This window comes from Paralichthys olivaceus, chromosome 6, assembly GCF_024713975.1.
Source record: "Paralichthys olivaceus isolate ysfri-2021 chromosome 6, ASM2471397v2, whole genome shotgun sequence".
NCBI lineage: Eukaryota > Metazoa > Chordata > Actinopteri > Pleuronectiformes > Paralichthyidae > Paralichthys > Paralichthys olivaceus.
Window position 1 is genome coordinate 6342543 of NC_091098.1, and position 20581 is coordinate 6363123.

General features: G+C 41.1%; 1 protein-coding gene across 1 annotated transcript; it reads left to right on the top strand.

Moving 5' to 3' along the window:
• The first annotated feature begins 2554 nt into the window (after positions 1 to 2554).
• On the top strand, positions 2555 to 16325 carry LOC109630506 (Krueppel-like factor 15). Its single transcript, XM_020088739.2, has 3 exons — positions 2555 to 2781; positions 4411 to 6020; positions 13050 to 16325. The coding sequence occupies exons 2-3, from the start codon at positions 4510 to 4512 to the stop codon at positions 13216 to 13218; spliced, it is 1680 nt and encodes a 559-aa protein (XP_019944298.2). The 5' UTR covers positions 2555 to 2781; positions 4411 to 4509; the 3' UTR covers positions 13219 to 16325.
• The last annotated feature ends 4256 nt before the right edge of the window (positions 16326 to 20581 follow it).

The window sequence follows — 20581 nt, forward strand, 5'->3', positions numbered from 1 at the left end:
CAGCAGTAGCACTTAGCAGTAGTAGTATCAGCAGTATAGTAAGCCTAGTGGTTGCAAAAATGTCTGTCAAACCAACACATGAAATGTACTATAACAAATAGTACAAATAATACAATTACAGCTATTTTTTGCCAAAGTATGCCTGCTATTACTACTAGAGAACTGCATATACTGCTATTGATGTTTTAATATGACAATTCAAGTACAACTATTACTGCTAATAGGCTTGATGCTGGGGACTTTAACAGTAGCAGAACAGCCATAGCGAAACAGTGATCTTAATAACAGTGGCAGACATATAGTTATAGGAGTAATATTTGTAATTGTAGTATTCATGGTACTTGTGGCTGTTGTACTGTACTAAGAGTGAGAGCAACAGGAGCAGAGTATAGTGTCACACTGAAACAGCAATAACAGTATTTGTCATGGTTACAGCATGTACCATGTAACGGTAGTATTAGCAGTACAGTAAGCCTGGTAGTTGCATAGTGTCTCAAATCAGTAAATGTAATGTAATATAACTAGTACCACAAAAACTACAATTGCAATTATTACTTCTACACCTCGCAAACTACTACTATAGGGCAACTACAAATACTGCTAATACTGTTTCAATATGACACTTAAACTGCAACTATTCCTACAACTATGCAACTACAAGTACCATGAACACTGCAACTACAACTATTACTGCTACAGCTATCCCTGCTAACACTTAAGTACAATTACAGTAGTACAGTAGTAGCAGTAACAAGAGGAATATTGGTATAGTACAAAGTGAGAGTATCAGTATCAGCAGGAGTAAAACCAGTGGCATCAGTACTAACAGTAGTACTGGTAATAGTAGCACAGTACAGCAGCAGTGACAGAAGCAGTAGCCTGTCATACAAAACACCGATCCTCAGTGCAACATTCTGTACCCACCCAATATAATAGACACTGTATCTGTGCTGTACACAAGTACACACTGAAACACTGATGTTTACAAGCAAGCTGACGGTGCGTCGCTTATCCAAGCACACTGAGAGGTAATCTGACCTATACGCAGGCAAATCAAATCAGGCTGAGGTGTTTATACGAGGGCTGCTCAGCTGGAGTGAAAGCAAAACTTCTATTGCTGATGTTATTAAGCAGCATGTAAACACACTCACTTACCTAGTGAATGGCATCACTCAGCCACTTGGTCACTCAGCCACTCATTAAGCCCTGGTTATCTGTAACAGGCAATAAGCTCAGTGTGCTCGCATGGTATCAGAGAGTCTTTCACGAAGCAAAAAGGTGATGTTTGTGTTCTTCTGTTTGTGTCAGGAATATCATCCATTTAGATTTCTGCTTGAATACCATAATGTAAAGAGACCATATGAAGAACATCTACCTACTAATTCTACAAACGTCTTTCTGTCTGTCTGTCTGTCTGTCTGTGTGCAACACATATCTCGCCAATCATTCATCTTATCGGCTCCACATTTGGCTTGTCAATTGTAAAATGCCAGTGTAAATTTTGGTGCGATGTAAACACATGATGCGTTCAATATTGATACACAACCAGCTCTCTGTAGCAGTCAGTGGGTATGGGGCAGTTTGCCTTCAGTGAACATGTCTTCAAGTTCAACACGTCCTCTTCTACGTCATCTGATTAAGTACAGCAGGGGTCGGCCACTGGGTCAAACCGAGGGTCAAAATCCCTGACCGATGATTTTGATGATTAGTTTGTTTTTATTTCACCATTTCAGACTGACAAAGACACATAAAGCTCAATTGGTGGTTTCTGTCATGGCAACAACATTCAAGTAAAAGCATTGTGACAGTTTTATTGCAGTAATGCTTCATATCAAGCATATCAAAAAATAACACCAGTTCAGAAAATCTTTCAAACCTAAATATCAACCCCATACGTGAGGGTAATAAAGCAAATTCAGTTTCATTTAATGAAAAACATAAATTCTTCATCGCAGATAAACCAGGTAGCATGAACAAAAGTTTCCTACCTTCACTCCAGCACACAAACAATAAAAAGTAACAGTATATTGTAGAAGTGTTTGACTCACTAATGAAAAGGAATAATTCTGAAGTAGCTCCAGAGCTTTAACACGGGACTAGAAAACCGAACATTCCAAACAAACTGGTTTATAACAGGCACTGCACTGGTATGTATTAAATAAAGTTGATTTCTGAAGTAATATTCAAAGGACACTACTCATTCCTACAAAGATCAATATTACATGAGTGAATAAAACTATAAGCCCTGCTGTGAGTTTTCATTATTATTCAAGTTGTAAAATATTAATGTTATGAGTGTCAGCTCAGTCCTCACGTCAGCTGTTGTTATTATAGGGATATGAAGGTGGCTTTATGATCAGGTCTCAGTAGTACACATCCCACCTCCTTCTTTCACAAAAACACACGCACACTCTCTCCTTCTTTCCATCGACGCCAGACCCTGAGGCCGGCCTCCTTTTACCGAGAGCCAATGGCGGCGTGCCGAGCAGGCGAGCCTTCATGAGCCGACCCCCTAATTTGACTGGTTTAATGTACCCAGCTCCGATCATGTGACGTTTAAGCGAACCACCAGTCCTCTGGAGAGAGGGAGAGTGATAGTGTGCGTGTGTGGTAGAGTAAGAGAAGGAGAGAGAGCGTGTGTGTGTTTGGAGACATAGAGTTATGCAGAGACCGTGTCGCGGGGTGATATAGCCATTACGCACTGTTACGCACTGACAGCTACTTTCCAGAGAGGAGCTCTGTGCGCAGAGGAGCGGGATTTTGGATTCCTCATATGCACAGGTAAGAGCAGATGAAGCAGGGACGCTGGTGTGATTGAACAGTAGCCTGAGTGAGTGTTTTCTGTCTGTTATTGTGAAGCACAGTGGAGACGCATGGCACAGCACGGCGAGCTTCAAAAATGACGCTGAGTCCCTCTGTAAAAAAGGAACAGATCATATATGCGGCAGCGCTAACTTCATATCCACATCATTTCAAACTTATACTGATACTTGTCATTTGCATTCTTTGGGATTTGACCAGATGTCACAGCTCGCCGTGTGTAATTGGTTATCGCAGCGCGGTGAAGAGCAGGAGCGCATCTCACTGCTGTCAGAGCTTTCCTGGTGTTCCAGGGTTACTTTAGGGCAAATGACTTAACACCTGGTCAAGCCAAAGTATACACGAACTATTTTCCTCTCATCAGGAATCCAGCAGCAGCTGATACCAGACGTTCCATGTCATGTGATGTTATCACATTAGAAACCATATCTAAGTCAGATTTTTGGCGTCAGATCAGTATTCACAGTATGTATGTAACAGCAGCATATGACATTTAATGAACATTTAAAGTTATTGATTATATATTTAACTAAACAAACAATTGATTAATTATTGAAGAAGTTACTAAACAAATATTCATGAAACCACATAGAGCCCTTGTCAGGCCCCCTGACCACACTTCGAAAAGAGCTGCTTCCTAAGTTTACACAAGAGGGCGCACACTCTTTGTTTTTATCCATTCAGTCATATCTTTCTTGCAAAACACATGTGGCCTTTTTAAGGTTTTTAAAGAGATTTTCATGTAATGTTTAATGTTCACTGTGTTTAAGGCCATTTGATTATAGCATAATTTTTAATCCAGGTCAGTGCGGACATTCTGCATTGTTAGATGGATAAAAATAGACACTAAATCCTTCAGTCATCATCCCACTGAAATCTGCTGATCTTCCACTGACTGACTGACTGAACCCTTTGTGTGATAACTGTGCCTCTTGATGCTCTGCAGGGAGTTTTAAGGATGCATCTTTATTCTAACCTATGTACTGCATGTGAGTTATGTACCATTGCAAGTAATTTCATAGTTCATTCAGATGAAGCTGATATATGGACTAGAGGTGGGAAATTAATAGGAAGACCGTATTAAATGACAGCATGAAACATGTGGCTTCAGTGGGGAGAAATGGGAAGCCCTGATTCCACATAGTCAGCTTGAAGACTGATCCAGCAGCTGCACCGTCCACACACACGCACACACACACACAGTCTTCAAATTCCTTCACACGTGGTGGACTTTCCTTTTGAAGTGCCATCAGCTGCAAATCTTTTGCAAAAGCAGCAGGTAGTGCAAAGACACCAAATAATAAAAGTTTGCTCTCAGTCTGCTGGGAGCCGTACTTTTATAAAAACATGAGAGACTAGAGAAACATCAATCTCACAGTTTAAGACAGCCTGCCAGTGTCGCCGTGTTGTCATTAAATCAAAAGTCACTTTTATAAATAAATGTAATCACAGTCAGTCAGTAGGTGCCACCAGATGACTTTTTCATTTCTTTAAATGCAATCAAAAATCTTGTCGTTTTTCATGCCATGCAGTTAAAGATAGTTTCTTTCATTGTAATAAATGATAAACACAATAATATTTATTTTGCAGGAAAAAGAAAGACATTCTCATCAACATTCAGTGGATCTCCAGCAGAACAGCTTGATCTTCAGAGCAGACCAGAGTCAGCTGCCACCCATCCGAACAGGAATGGTGGATCACTTGCCGCTTGGTGAGGAGACCTTCCTGTATTATACTGGCTCCTTGGGGTCTGACTACAACTGCCTCTGTCGCCACGCCAATGGTGGCGTGGCCCCGGGCATCATGGTAACTGATGCATGCATTTACCATCACCACCACCATCCTTACCAAGGGTTGATGGTCTCCACCTCGCCTCGTCTCTCCGAGGATGACCTCAGTGACTCCTCCAGCCCTCGTTCCTCCCTCTGCTCCAGCCCAGAGTCCTCATCGCCAGCCTTTCGGCACGTTTTCGGCTCCAGCTACGAAAGCAGGAGCAGCAGGAGCAGTGGGAGCTGTAGCTCTTCATCTGGAGGAGAGAGTCAGGACAGCCTGCTGGACCTCCTGCTCTCACAGAACTCCCTTAGCACCTCATTAAGTCCAAATACCAGCAGCAGCAGCAGCTCTCTCACTTCCTCTCTTTCTTCCTCCCTATACGTGTCCTCTCCACCTTTCTCTTCCTCCTCATCTCTCACTGCCCCCCTTTTGCCCATGGGCCTGGCCTGGGAGTCCAAGAGGGAGCAGCGGCTGAGTCTCCTCCAGCAGCAGGCCAAGGAGGATTGTTACCAGTTCCCCGTCTTCCTTGATGAGCTGCAGGATCCTGCGGCGCTCCTTTTTCAGCCCACCCTTGAAGAGATTGAGGAGTTCCTCGAGGAAAACATGGTGGTGGCAATGGAGAAAGAAGAGGAGGGGAGTGAGGCAATGTCACCAACAATAGAGGACACTGAGGCGAAAGGTTCAAGGACATTAGCAGGAGAAATTCTATCAATGTTTCAGAACTCAGATCAGACTGTTCCTGTGGACACAAAGACCAAACATTCATCATGTGCGTCTGACATGGACAGCTCACCATCAACAGTGGATGCTACCTGCATAAATAGTTCTACATATTCTTGTAGTCAAGTTGATGGGATCAAACAGGAGGACCATGAATCATTGCCCTCCTCATCAGAAGATACCAGTGCCTCCAGTGTGCCTGTCATCCTACAAATCCAGCCCATACAGATCAAACAAGAACCCAACCCCAGTGCCATATCAGATGCCGTCACCCAGCAAACCCAAACACAGAAAACCCAGTCCCAGGCAACTCAGGCCCCATCGGATATCAAAATTGCCCAGCTCCTGGTGAACATCCAAGGACAGACCTTTGCTTTGGTGCCTCAGCTGCTTTCCCCAGCAAACATGAGTAGCTCAAGTAAAAACGGGAGCGCTACCTCATCCAAATTTGTCCGGATTGCACCAGTGCCCATTGCAGCTAAACCCAATGACCTTGGGGAAGGTGGGTTGGGGGGCTCGTCTGCAGGGGTCCATGTTGGAGGTCAGAGGTACCAGAAGAGTGCCGTCGCAGACCTAATTAAAATGCACAAGTGTTCTTTCCCCGGCTGTAACAAGATGTACACCAAAAGCAGCCATCTGAAAGCTCACCTGAGGAGGCACACAGGGGAGAAGCCCTTCGCCTGCACGTGGCCTGGCTGTGGATGGAGGTGAGAAAGTGTCTTTATTTTAGATCAAATGAAACTAATGAGTCGAAAATAAACAAGAGTATATCACACCATTCTTCCTTTACTCAGAGTTGCGCAAATTGTGACGTATTTCTGGTCAAAGTTTGGATGAGTGGATGGAGATGAAAGGATTTGGGGAGACTATATTCGATGCACTTACAGTGGGAACTCTTCTATATGTTTATCTGAACTTCAGAGGTTACAGAGAGAGTAACCACGGTTATCAACTTCCGCTGTGGACACACTTACAGACACTTGAAAACAGCTTGAGATAATTGAATGCCCCTGATGTGTGTGGACTTTAAAGTCATAACGAGTGCTGCACATTCATTTGTCATATAAAGAACCATGCTTTTTATTGTGATGGATTATTACAGCTAATAATATCCTGGTGCTCTATTTAAGATCTTGCACTGACACTAGTCACTAGTGGTCATTTTTATTAAGGCTAAAACATTCCGCAAGGTTTTCATCCTTATTACAGAAAAGGAAACTGGTTCCAAGTCTTTAATTGCATTCACAGTGAGTAACTTTGATTGGCACCAGTTTGTTTTGAAGAACTGGGATATTATTCTTTAGCAGAAGAGTAGAAAGGATTCATGAGGGTATATACAATAAAGGATTCACAAGGCCTTTAGTTTAATTAATGGATGAAAGGTAACAGCTCATCTTCAGGGAAGTTACATTCAAGTCTAGCTGAGATTGTTAAAACTTGTTCTTTCATACACACCGGCTGTGTGTCCCATTATCTTTGTGTTTTCGTACCATGGTAAAGTTGTAGATTAGATAGAGCCCCTTTTGAAGTTGCATTCAGACTTTGTACCCTGTTAGTTATTCCACTTGTTTGCTCACTGTCTGCAGCCACTGCAGCCACACTAGAGATACACTGGATTAGTGCAGAATCCAGTTATAAGTTTTCACTTCAGAGCCCCCAGAATTTTATTTTTGTTCCGTGACACATTTTTAAAGACTCTGCCCATAAACCAACGCAAGTAGCTTTTTGTCTTCTTTAATATTTAACTTCATCCAAGTAAAAGAATTGCGGTTAAACTGCTCTATCCAAGATGACAACTTTTATCATGTTGGTCAATGGATTAGACCTCTATGCATGCAGGTATTGCCCAAGGGAGCTATAGTGTGTGTGTGTGTGTGTGTGTGTGTGTGTGTGTGTGTGTGTGTGTGTGTGTGTGTGTGTTTGTCCACACAGAGGGAGGATTAAGCAAGCGGTCAAGGTTTAATCATGGTAAGGATTGAATTTAAGGTTAAGTTAGACACATGTTAAGATCAGGTGGTAGTGGTCAGGTAGGTCAGTTATCAGGGTACTTCCTGCAAACACCGTACACTATTATAGTGCATAGTGTAGACTACACCCTGTGCTGCACCTGCAGACGTTTGAAAATCTCCAGCTCTGACAGGATATTTTTTCATAATATTAATTTTGCCAGGTCATATGTATTTGAAGGCACATTACATAACTTCTTCTGGAAAAGAAGACAACATTTAAAATGTCTTATACATTAAATTCTAATGTAGGTTTAGGCTGACTTGCTGCCAACAACTTTTAGATAATTGGCTAAATGCATTTGTAGCATGCACTTCTCCCTTCATTGGCCTGTGCAAATGCAGGCCAGCTTGCATTGAACTTTAAGGAATAGATCCACATGTTGGGAAATACTTTAATACACTCTCTTGCACCGAATCTGGCATGTGAGTGGCATTGATGTTTTCACCAGATTTGGTGCAAGAGAGTGTATTAAAGGGTAGTCACTGGAAAGTCATTGCGCTCCGGTGCTCATTGCCCAGGAGGTGTTAAAGAACATAACTCAATGTAAAAGAAACACAACTTTCTTTACTTTTTTTGTATTTGCACTGCTCCAGCTAATTAGATTTGATGTTTTTTTTAGGGAAGTTTAGAGGTGGTGGTGGTGGGTAGATTTTTAAACTTTGGATAGAGCCAGGCTAGCTGTTTTCACATTGTGTCTTTATGCTAAGCTAAGCTAACTGACTCCTGACTGCATGGACATGTGACCGGTCTGAACCCTCATATAATTTGAATGGGCTCATTGCATCTTAGAAACATTTTTACTGGGCATCCTCAAACTCTTGTAGTCACAAATTGTATTGTATTGTAATCACTGTATACAGTATGAATATGAATGAATGGGAAGCTGCATCTTCCAGCAAACTGCAGATAACACATTTGGAGCTCTGTGTCTGATTGTATCTGTGTCTTTTAAAGTGTAAATAGAAAAAAGATACATTTGTGACTAATGTATAATAATCATAGTCTTTTCATTGGTAAAAGTCTGAAGTGACCATATTTAGAACCGGAGCTGCACTTGTCATATATTCTGTATCTTCAGGAATCCTGTAGTATTATTTTTAATGCAGTGTTTTTGTGCTATTTAAGATGACACGTGGTTCCATTTAATCTTAGTAATCTTAATAAAAATTCCTTAAACCATGAAAATATACAGAATGATGAAATGCAATACACACTGCAGCAGTAGCTGTGTTGTATTGTCCATTATTAGATATCAACTGAGAGTTGCGAGTTACGTAAACCACGATCTCCATCAGCTGCTGTGTTTTCACCACATGCTTGCATGAGTCATTACTTTCGGTCGCAGTCAACAGAAGTTCATGTTTGTGCCATGCAGGACTCTTGCAGTGCACATGCTCCCTCATTGAGCTGTCTTTAGATCAGCCACAACTAGATGAACAACTACCAATATACGTTATTTGGCCTCTATATCTTTACTTTACTATATTTATGGGAAACTATAACTCAGATTTGTCTGTTCTTTCACTCACCCACCGCATTCCTGCTGTCATTACAAAAGCGTAGTTCCAGTATTTCAGGAAGAAAGATTTGTTTGATGCTGTTAATGATGTATGCTTGCACTTGATTGCATCAGTCTTTTATGGACTACAGGCACAGAGGAGCATGCATTTCTTCAGCTGGCCTTAAAACATAATACTCCCAGTCCTCCCAAAGCTGCACCTCTATAATCTTCACATGAGAGCGGCAGTAAAGTGCATTATGAAGTTGCCCTTTCCTTGTTCCTCTCCCTCTGGGCTGGAAAATGGAGGTGAGCTGAGGCACCCCTCACCCTCAGTAACCTTAGATGCATGTGTTGGCTCCTCTGAAGCCATGAGGAGTGTCTTTCATTGGCTGGACTTCTACTTAACACATAACTCAGTGCAAGTTATATTTCTTTCTACGCCAAACAATTTTTACGGTTTTTCTTTAAAGCCTTTTCTGCTTTTATCATTTTCTTTCTCTCTAACTGTATTTTTTCTGGTTATGGTCGGATTATGTACAAACACATACACAAAGCCACATGTAAACACTTAAGGAAGACACACACACACACACACACACACACACACACACACAAGCATGCAGTGTGTTTACAGTAAAAACACTCCACGTCTGTCATCAGGGCAGTGGCTTGTTGTACTTGTCAGCTGATATGTTCATTTTAACAAAACAGTTTTGACAGAGCTGCCACAGTTTTCTTTACCTTTAGCTTCTGACACTGAGAGAGAGAGAGAGAGAGAGAGAGAGAGGCAAGCAAAGAGTGAAAGGAACCATTTATGTTTGCAATATTTAAACTGTTATTGAGCCATCAGGGAAATCACAATCTTCTCTTCAGGGAGGTCAATGAAATTTAAAGAATAAAGACAACAGCCTCTGTGGAGCTAGAGAGAATCTGGCGCCTCTGGTTTAAATAAGAAAATTGGGGAACCAGTCAAATATGTATTTATGCTTGCACATAGCTTTGCATACATGAGGCAAACTTATGTCATGATTAGTGCAGTCATTCATTGATGGGATTTTTCTGTGAATGCACACACAGTTGAAACTGAGTCCTTTATAAACACAGTGACAGGAGACACAAATAGCTTTGAGCTGACAGGGAACAAAATAAATAAATCTCTTTTACTGTAATTTTCCAGGTGTGTAACGAACCATGTCGACACACCTTCCAGGCTGTTTTCCCTGAGCTCTGTTGGCTGCAGAACAGACTGTAGGGACAAGCTAGAACAAAACCTATGTATGTGCTTCCCACAGTACCCAGTATGTGTCGTGCCGCAGCCGCGCCAAACCGCCCGAGGACTTAAAGTGCAAAAACCCACAGTCTTCATGTGAAAAACACACGCACTCAAGTGATCAACACAAGTGCCCTCCACCCTCGGAGTTATGAACTTAGTGACCTCCCTGGAACAGAGCGGAGGGAAGTCACAGAAGTTGGATGGGGAGCGGGAGGAATAGAGACATAGGAGGTTAGCTGTCTCAAGTTTGGGGAGACTGATGGCGAGGCCGTGAATGAGAACTGACACGCGCTTGATCTTCTGCAGAAATATGTGGATTGGAAGAACAACCAGGCTGCATATTTTAATAAATTCCTGTTGAAAGATCCTCTCCAGTACATTATGTTATAGTTGGGCTCAGCTGTGTACATGGCATGTATCGTGCCTCAGCTTGAAGCCGATACAGTTTTATGGTGTAGGTACCTTGAGGAACAAATGTGCAGTCACATAAAGAACAACATATAGAGACTGATGTGGTCTCTGATTTCTATTATAATAATACCATTCCTCCTGGTGTTTCTACAAATCCCTTCATTTAGGTTTGAAGAAAAGGCAACGCAAACGTATTTCTGCCTCAAGGCTTTTGACACCTGTAGTAGAAGGTGTCACTGAGAGAAGTGTTGAAACTGCAGTAAACCAGGTTTTATTGCCAAGTAGGTTTACAAATACAAGACATCTACTGTGTTGTACTGTGCTGTACTGTGTTTGTGCTGAGCATAACTATCAAAATGAATAAATATAACCAGTATATACATTTTTTTGTAAAATATGAACAATATTAGTAATGTGCAATTACCCGTTACTGGGCAAAAGAGAGTTACAATTTCACAGTCAAATGTGGGTTTTTAACATTTATGCAGTGCAAGGATGGATGGAGGTTCAAGGCCTTATTGATGAGGCCGGCGGCATGTTGGGAAAAAAACTGTTTTTGTGGTGCCTTTGGTCCTGATGGCTAACAGCCTCCTGCCAGAGGAAAGTGACTCTGAAGCCGTTTTCAGACATGTCCTGCGGTCCAGACATTCTCTACAGTTTTCCTTTCACACATGCACAATGCAGCGGGGGGTTCTCTGCTCAAATGCAGTTACAACAGCAAATTCAGCTGGGGGGGGGGTGCAGCAGGCAGCAATAACTCCGCTGCAGAGATGTTTCTTTTTTCTTTTTTTTCATTTTTCTATCTGTTACTCAGCAGTGCACAGCATCAGGTCAAAAATACGCAAAAGTGAAGTGAATATCGCAGGTCAAAGTTCAGTCCACGTAGAGCCAAGCTGAGATTTGCCTCGCCACAGGAAGTGATTGTTTTATTCGCTCTGAGAAGTTGGAAGTGAACGGAAGATGAAATGTCACCTCTGAAATATTCACGAACGTGTAAGCATCCCCTCACTGTCAACAGCAGTAATCTATAGTCCACACCAAGTGTTTGAACAGTTGCATATTGATCAATGCTCTGAGCATCAGCACATTTAATTTGAATTAAATGACTACAAACATTAAAGTATCTAATCTTTACAAACATATGGAAATAATATGGCATGAGTGGGAGATACAAACCTTTTAACCCCCAGTGCCCAAACTTTAGGAGCATTAAATCAAACTAGATTTCTGACCCACAGTTAGTGTATCATCCCTGGTTTCTCTGCAGCCTCCTTCTTCTCTCGCAGCCCAGTTGGTCTGACATAAGATGACCGACATGGCCAGTAATGAGGAATTCTGCCTCTTTGCGCTGAAAAGCTCTTTGGTTGCTCTGGTCGTGTGTTTAGGAATGATGAATGATGAAATGTCGTGCAATGACATTCAATGTTTTTGGTGGATTCTGAGCGAAGAGCGATGTTGTACTCATCCTGTCAATTCCATCCATAGTGCAGTCGGCCACGCATGCTCGAGCTGTAGCTGTAGCACCGTGTCAGACAGATGAGCTGGTGGCTCTGGGTCGTGAGCTGTTTTTACAGTCAACAGAACCTTTTTTTTGTACTTTTGTGTGAACTTGAGTCTGGCCTTTTTGTTTCTGAGTCTTACATCTTGTTTGGATCTTGTGGTGAACCCTGTTATGTTTTGGTTAGTTTTCCTGCGCGTACCTTTATGAACTTTTGTGATAACAACACACATTTAGCAGCCGCGTGCCTTCACTATACAGATGAGTCCGAGGGAAAGACTGAGTGTTTGTATTGATGTTCTTAGCTTTTTAAATTCCACAGCTTATCTGTGTAAGCCGTGTCAGTTATCCTCTTTTTATTACCAGGCCATTAAAATGATGAACAGGCCAGTTGTATAATCCGTGTCTGGAGTGGAAATGGTTTGACATAACTGTGAGTGACGTCTTTACATCTCAATGAATTATCACCTTCATGCCTTCAGCCTTTCGCCGCCACTGCTGCTACTGGAAATGCACCTGGAAATTTATCTGTGATAGAGATTAATCTGATTTGAACAGCTTTACCGAGATATACACAAAGACACGCGCGCTCACACGTACAACGGGCACTGGGGACTATCATCTACTTAACCCTTCACTGTCATGATATCCAAGCTGGACATAGCCCATAGAGACCCAGAGCAGAGCAGGCCAGGAATAGACCGGGCTCGGATTTGCAATGCTTATGTGTAAACTAAATACAGGATGACGCTTTAACTTCACAGAGACAAAGGGCAAAACATGTACACCTCTCAGATTACCCTCATATAAAAAAGCTTGACATAGCTTTCATGTTAGATTGCAGGTTCAAGTTTGTTGCATATAGGAAACACCACCAAGATACAGATTGGTTCATTAGTGCTCAGATGTGGAGTATTTCAAAAGGAAAATGTGTTTTCCTTTGTGAAATATCATTGATTTACACCACTAATGAGATTATGCAATAAACCACAAGAACTGAGTAGTAAGTCATTAATTAAAGCCCCTGGGTTTCTTCCTGACAGGTTCTCCAGGTCCGACGAGCTGTCCCGACACCGCCGCTCCCACTCTGGGGTGAAACCGTACCAGTGCATCGTGTGCGAGAAGAAGTTTGCCCGCAGCGATCACCTGTCGAAACACCTCAAAGTCCACCGCTTTCCACGAAGCAGTAGGACAGGACGCTCTGCAAACTGACCCCCCTGACCCACTCTAAAAGACTGACGCTAAGCAGGGGGCAGGTGGCGTGTGTGTGTGTAGGGGTATGTGTGTGTGTGTGTGAGAGAGAGAGCAAGAGAGGGGAAAGACAGAGGCGGGGGTGAAAGTCCAAACGCCCTTTAAAGAAGTCTGTGCTGGACTCTTAAAGCTCATGTGTGTTTATGTTCAAATATGTGCGTGTGACGTACATTCATGGTACTGTGATAATTTATTGGGTGGCGAGGAAAAGACTGTAAAACCTAAACTAAAGCAGAAAACTGTTACTTGACATAACACCCTCACAGGTGGAATAAGCTTCTTGTATATTACAACATTTATTTGTCTCACTCGAATCCTGTAGGTAATCCAATTTGAAGAAAAACTGCCATTCAGAGGATTTTGACACTGAGGTGTGTGTGTTATTACTGATGCTCGAGCCTAAAGCCTTATATCAGTAAAGGTTGTGAGACAGGGGTGTGTGCTACTATTTAAACCCCTCAGTTTGTCCCTTTTCTGGAGCCAACCGTTGTTTAAAAGGAATATTAGTCAAAAGTCTGGCTTGAACTTTAATGCGTCAAAAGCAATAAGAGCCCTATACGATTGTATTGTGATCTACAAGGCGGCTTCTTTCTCGATAGATGGCAGAGTAAATGATGCCTCGACATTCCTTCAACTTTCTTTCTGTGTCTTTGTTGCCTTTGAGTCTCGTTACAGGAAAACAACAGAGTCATTAAAACACAAGAACAAAGCTCATGTTGAATTACTGCTCCCACCAACAACGATCATTATCGTGTGTCTAATTTGCACTGGTGAGTGGGTATTTTCAGTATTTAGAGTAGTTGTGTTGTGGTCTGACTTCACTTATGTACAACAATGCTTCTTTTGGGTCTCTTTCAGTTAAAAACAACCATTTATCAGAATAGTTGTCATTTTTATGGCCTTTTTTTGATCAAACAGAGCGGGTTTGCAGCTACATCCCATGATTATATGTAAAATATTCCAAGCCATCGTTAAAAACAAGTATTTATAGAAGCACGTCTGCTCCTCTGTTTTCAACTCATGATAAATCACGACCTTTATTTTCTAGTTTTGTGCTGTGAGGTGAAGTCATATCTTGTAGCCTATTACTTTATGTCACTTTATTCACTGCTGTTAAAAATACATAAAATAGGGGTCTGGTGTCAGTATCAATCAATTCTAATTCCTTTTTCTCCCTCTTCTTAATACAGAAAAATTTCAATAAAATACCATTTCAAATTAAAAGAAAACATTTAGCCATTCAATTTAAATGGATTTATCTTGTTGTCCATTTGTAAGATATTAAAATATCAGATGACAAATGAACCCATCACTACAAATTAAAAGCATTAATCCAAAATTAAAGGCTTATTTATGCTCAGCGTTAAATGTGGTTATGCACAGAGTCTTCTGTCTGCACTCTGCATTGATTTTGTCCTTTTGGGTGCACGCTTTCTGAAAGCTCACTAATTTGGATGCAGTACCACTTAAAAATTCATAGGGGCAGTGTCCCCAATAATGGTGGAATTTTTATCGCAGATTTTATGGTTCATCCATCATTTCAAGTTGGTCAGAAATGTAAAACCGCTATCTGCAACGCTCCAGCCGACTTTTTCTCTCTCTGTAGATGTAGATTATTTCCTCCTCTGCCACCATCGCCACCTTTGTTGTCAGAAACAACTGACTCAGTGCTGCCCTCTAATGGATTTTATGAAAAGGATGCATGTGGGCAGTGACGGTTACATTGTTTGAAATGGACGTTATCTATTTTCATATGTAAAAGGAAGCACCAATGAGCCTTAAGAAGTCATAACAATAGGACAACGTAAATTGTACAAATAATCAGACACAACACATATGCTCACATTAGCCAACATTAGCCACCAAAAGCTACTGGTTAAACTAGACTGAGAAAGGCTGTATCAAAACATGCAGGATTTAGAAACAGATTTCTAAATCTTACGAATGAATTGTTAATTTAAAAAAAAGACAGTAATTTGCTATCTCTTCTGTCAAAAGTGATACAGACTCATCTTAACATGTGGAATATTTTGCACCTACTATATCTCAGAGAGGAATCTGGGAATCACTGCCACTGAAGCAATGTTCTCTAACGAATATCAGGCCCCTCCACACTTCTGTCCACTGATTTCTTTCCAAAAATGAAAAACGTATGAATCCCCTTCATTGATCTCCTTCGCTCTTACCTTCTGTGACTTATTGCCGCAATTTTCTCAAAGGTTAACAGAAAACAGAAAATTGTTCTAAGAGCAAATAAAATCTCTTGCCTTTGTCTTGTACTGTAAGGGAACAGTGAGTGTTGTGCTTATTGTTGTGTTATGACATGTATATGTATCTGCATCTCAGCTGGATCAAACCAAACCCGTGACTGAAGGGACACAAACTGCTGCCTGCTGCACGGAGATGCTTCACTGTGCCACCAGGATCAGTTGGCATCAGTCAGTGTTGAAATGGTTTGAGGAAGGGATGTGAAAAAAAAGGTTCCTGGAAATATTTGATGTGCTGAAACCTATAACCTTTTTGAGTGTTGGGTACGCAGCACTTGACGCTGTATGGAGGAAGTGGATTAACTCTGGCAGGCATTCCTTCCATACGATCAGAAGAAACACTTTTCTGAATGGGAGCCATATGTGAGCCCATGAATGTATGTAAATACTGTATATGCATTTGAAAAGAGAACAGAAATATTCTTCTAGTGATTTCTGCGATTGTGAAAGATTTTTAAAAATATGTAAAGAAAGTGTATATAACATGATAATTCAAATATATAGTGAGAGATTGTAGCAACTTAAGTTCTGTCCATTGTTTACATGACACATCGTTAAAAAGACTCATGACAGGTTTCATGCTAAATCCATGTATCAGCATTTCATCTAATGGTTTCTTGCCTGGAATGATTTGAACAGGTCTAAACAGCAGTGTAGAATGTTGCGTCACGAAACATGTAATGAGTCATTTTTAACTTTGTTCTGTAAACACTACAGAAAAGTAGTTGCTCAAAAAATGTTATATTTTTGCTTTTGTTCTACTACGTAAAATACATTTACAATAAAAATTCTAAAACCAAAGATGTGTTGCTGCCCTTGTGTTTCCTTTAGCAAAAGCCAATGATTTTGTGTTTAAAACAAAAAAGAGACTATAGACTATAGGACAAGATGTTGAATATCCCTTGTATGTTTGAAGGTGTTCTGCACAATTTCAGATACCAACTACCAGTAGATGTTAGCAGGTGTTAGTGGCCACCAGCGGATGTTAGGGACATAACTTCAGTTGTGCACCCTAATGTCATCAAATGTTTTGGCTTTGAAATCAATGATACAGGCCAAGATGAGGGTACACTGAGGCTAAAGGTAATTCTGACTGGATATTGTATGGCAGTACTATGAAAGCCATGTGGCCCACTCAGTAGATCAGATAGCACTACCTCTTTGCCTTTTTAAATGTAACGCTTTTTGGAGAATATCCCATGTATGTTCTACGACACTAATTAATGCCTACTGCCAGTTATCGGATGTAAGTGACCACCAGCGGATGTTAGGGACATATCATCAGTTGTATACCTTAGCATAGGTTTTTCAGCCTTTTAATCTCAAGACCCCCTCTTCTAAAGCAGGCCCAGCACAGGTTCTTCAGACCTGGGTGCATGTCTCTAGCATCTTGGGGCTCAGTTGGGATATTTCCTCCTGATCCAGAGCCATTGGCTGCAGCGCTCTGCAGTCTGTGATGTTTCTTTTATGGTCTGATGCAGGGCTTGTCTGTGGATCCTCAGATCTCTGAGCATCCTGATGGTGGATGTTGCAATGAAACCCCTGCAGATTAATTCCACAGTGCAAACTTTTGCTTTCCAGCCACGTTGCTCTGCCTTAAATACCATGTCTGCATGCTGCAGCCTTTTCCTCTCATTCGCTTCACTAACATTATCCTATCAGGGTACTGTCTATTCTAAGAAGTAGACGACGTGCATAGTGTTGGACCAGAGTACAAGGTCAGTTCTTAGGGTGGTAGTGACTATATGTGATGGGACTGTAAGCTGGTATGGAAAAGTAAAATTCCACCCACAATTTAGTTGGTGCTGCATGTTCATGATGGATACCTCACTGAACTGAGGTGGCTCACACGTGTCTTCACACCGTCAATAGTCCCATTTTATTTGGTCTAATGGTGATCCGCAGTGCTAAAAGTTAAGACAGTGGAAAACTACTGCCGTTCGCCATTGCAATAAAACTTCTTGTTGTTAATATGATTTCAACATGACTAACATTAGATAGTCACTGTTCATCACAGATTAAAAGATTAAACAGGCAAAATGCAGAATTTCTCAATAACGTGCTGCAGCAGCGAGCTGTGAGACACGTCATCGGCACCAAAATGAAAACCAAGATGTTCTGTGACCACCACAGACAAGTAACACAGGGAGCACTCTCTCTGGCCTTAGGGTCACACAACCCAAACCTTCTGTTCTGGTTGACATTTCAACAGGCTTCAAAAGCTGATTTTAACAGTAGCCTAACTCAATCAGATACATTGTCCTTGTGTTTTTTATCCAGATGTAGCTCAGCAAGAAGGACAAAAAAAAGGTCTCCTGTAAAGTTGCACAGGGAAGATGAAGCTGGAAAATGTGAGGAATTTCGGTGTAAGATTTGTACCACATGGCAAATTTGCATGGAAATTACAGCCTCATTTTCTGCTCTCCCTTCATCCAGTCTCCTTTTTTCTGCTCACTACTTACTCCCCCTTCCTCACAACTCAAAAATGGTTTTGAATGTTTTCTGGCTGTGAGGGTGTTTGCTGAGTCATTGTGTAAAAGCAGAGATGTAGCAACTAAGAAAGAGGTGGCAGCAAAAAGCAAGAACAATCTCTGTCTCTCTTTTCTAGTGTCTGTTGTGGATATAGATCATGTTGATTTATGAGCCAGCGCAGTCTCAGAGGCATTCTGGGATGAAGCAGGAAGATTTAATTCAGCACATCTGGACCTAAAATGCACTCCGTTGGCTGTAACTGCCATACTGAGCATGCAAGAACATGCAACGGCAGGATTAAATCAGTCTGATAAAATACTGCTAGCTTAACGTAGGCATGTTGGCACAGGACACTATAATAAAATGATGATTTAAAGTTAAAAAGAAAAAAATGGAACAAGTGATAGATCTAAATTCTCCTATTTAATTTGATTCCACTGAATAAATGTTTGATCTGCTATTATTTTTACAAGTAATACACAGAGAGGTTAACATTGCACATGTTCATTCCCCTATTCATTGGCTTGGGTCCATTAATATGCTAGCAGGATGGTTATCTTCCACAGTTTAATTAAAAACCTTATTGAGAAATGGATAAATGTCACTGTTGTACAGCTATACACAGAAGAAGTGAGACAGTCACTGGAGATATACATGGGTGAAAGGGTACTTGCAGCTTGTTTGTAAATGTGTGTTTACAAAACCAGCCATGAATCTCTGGCAAGCAAAAACAAAGTTAACTTGTGGTTGACTAGCAGCTATTTCCAGCAACCGTGATTGAGATTTTCAGCAACCAAGTTCTGAATAAACCTTTGAAACCTTAATTGTCTTCACCTCCTTCCAATTACATGTTTGTAACAGACTTATTTTATTAATTGTTCTCTTCAGGATAAGTCAGGGTACAGAGAAATGCCATCATTTACAGTATCAATCATTAACATGCACCTGGGAATTTATTTAAATGACAAGAATACAACATCAAAAACAACAATGATAAAGCATTGGACTTTAACAAGGAGGTGACTGCTTCCTTCCCAATGTTAAACCTACAAAAGATATTAAAAGATGAACTGTGATGAATATGTACAGTTCTTAGAGTAAGTGAGTAAACTGAGATTTACTGAATGCCTGTGTTTTCATCTGAAAACTTTTTACAATTTGGCTAATATGGCTACCATGGATAACCATACAGCGTTAACTTCTAGAATTTCTTCACTGTGCGGTAGCCATAGATGTACAGACAACTGGATACTTGAGAAATATTTGTAGATAGTGTGACATCTCTCCCACTGTGTAGTACAGGGGTGGGGAACGTCCGGCCTCTGGGTGATATAAAGCCCGTGAGAAAGTTTAATCTGGCCAGCGGGGCAATTCTTAAAAACAAAAAACCAACTCAGAAATACAAAAATATCTCCTGAAAATTAGAATTAGATGTTTCAGTGATAAATGAGGATTACATTACATAGTTATTTAGTAAACAAATATTTCCTCCAAGATAGTCTCTTCCAGATGTGTGCCTGTCCAAATCATGGTCAGGTTTACGCATCATCACTACCAGGCATCATAGCGACTGTCAAAAACAACAAAGGCCATATAATTTAACTTTGCAAAAAAAATGGGCAAACAATGATTGTTTTTGTGAACATACTCACAGTGATGAAAGAGGCCAATCTCGAGGGCCATAACAGCTGGAAGCATGGAGCCAAACTGGATGAGTTGCAGGGACAAATGAGCTGGAAAAAGAAACTACTCTTGGGCGGACATTGGGTGCCCAACAGGCAGCTTTCACAAGACCACATTCTGACAGGGACAATGTTTTACAGGCAAGTTTTGTGGTGAGTGAGCTAATAGCTAAGACGCAGAAACATCGTTCAGAGGGAGAATTTGTGAAGGAGAACCTTGTTGCCTCTATGGGGCCGCTTGCACCGGACAAAATAAAATTGTTCCAATTGCAGTCTTTGGAAGCCATGTGTATGCTCTGACAAGTGCAACTGGAAAGTGCATTTTCCTACTCTACAAGTACAATAACCTGTTGTGACATCTGAATATGCTAGTGAGTCTTCAGGCATTTGACGAGAGGTTTCAGGGCATGAAAAGGAAATCAAAGTAAATTAAAATATTTGTCAAGCCGTTGAATGTTTCCCAGTTGATGTGTCAAACAACCTACAACACGTGATCATTGGGCTGCAGACGTCCTGGGGATTTGGAATCTCTGTTAGTCACAGATTACTTCTGTCAGCAGTTCTTTGCAAAACTGACCTTTGAAATATTAATTTTCGGCACAAGACTGATTGACCCAAACCTTGAAAACCAGCTGATAGTAGCATCATCCTCAATACCATCTGCCATCAGATACCTCACCAAAGAAAAGCAGGCCCATTCATCGCTGTAGTGACAAGTGTGAGGAATAACTTAATACAGTGATATGCATCACTTTCATTGCAGATGTAGCTGACCAACATATAGTTTGTTTGTGTGAGTATTAGGGCTGTACTTGATATGAAATAATAATAAAAATATTAAGCTTATTAATTCATTCAAGCCAATGCAACAGATATGAGATGTGACATTTGTTTTTGCTCACA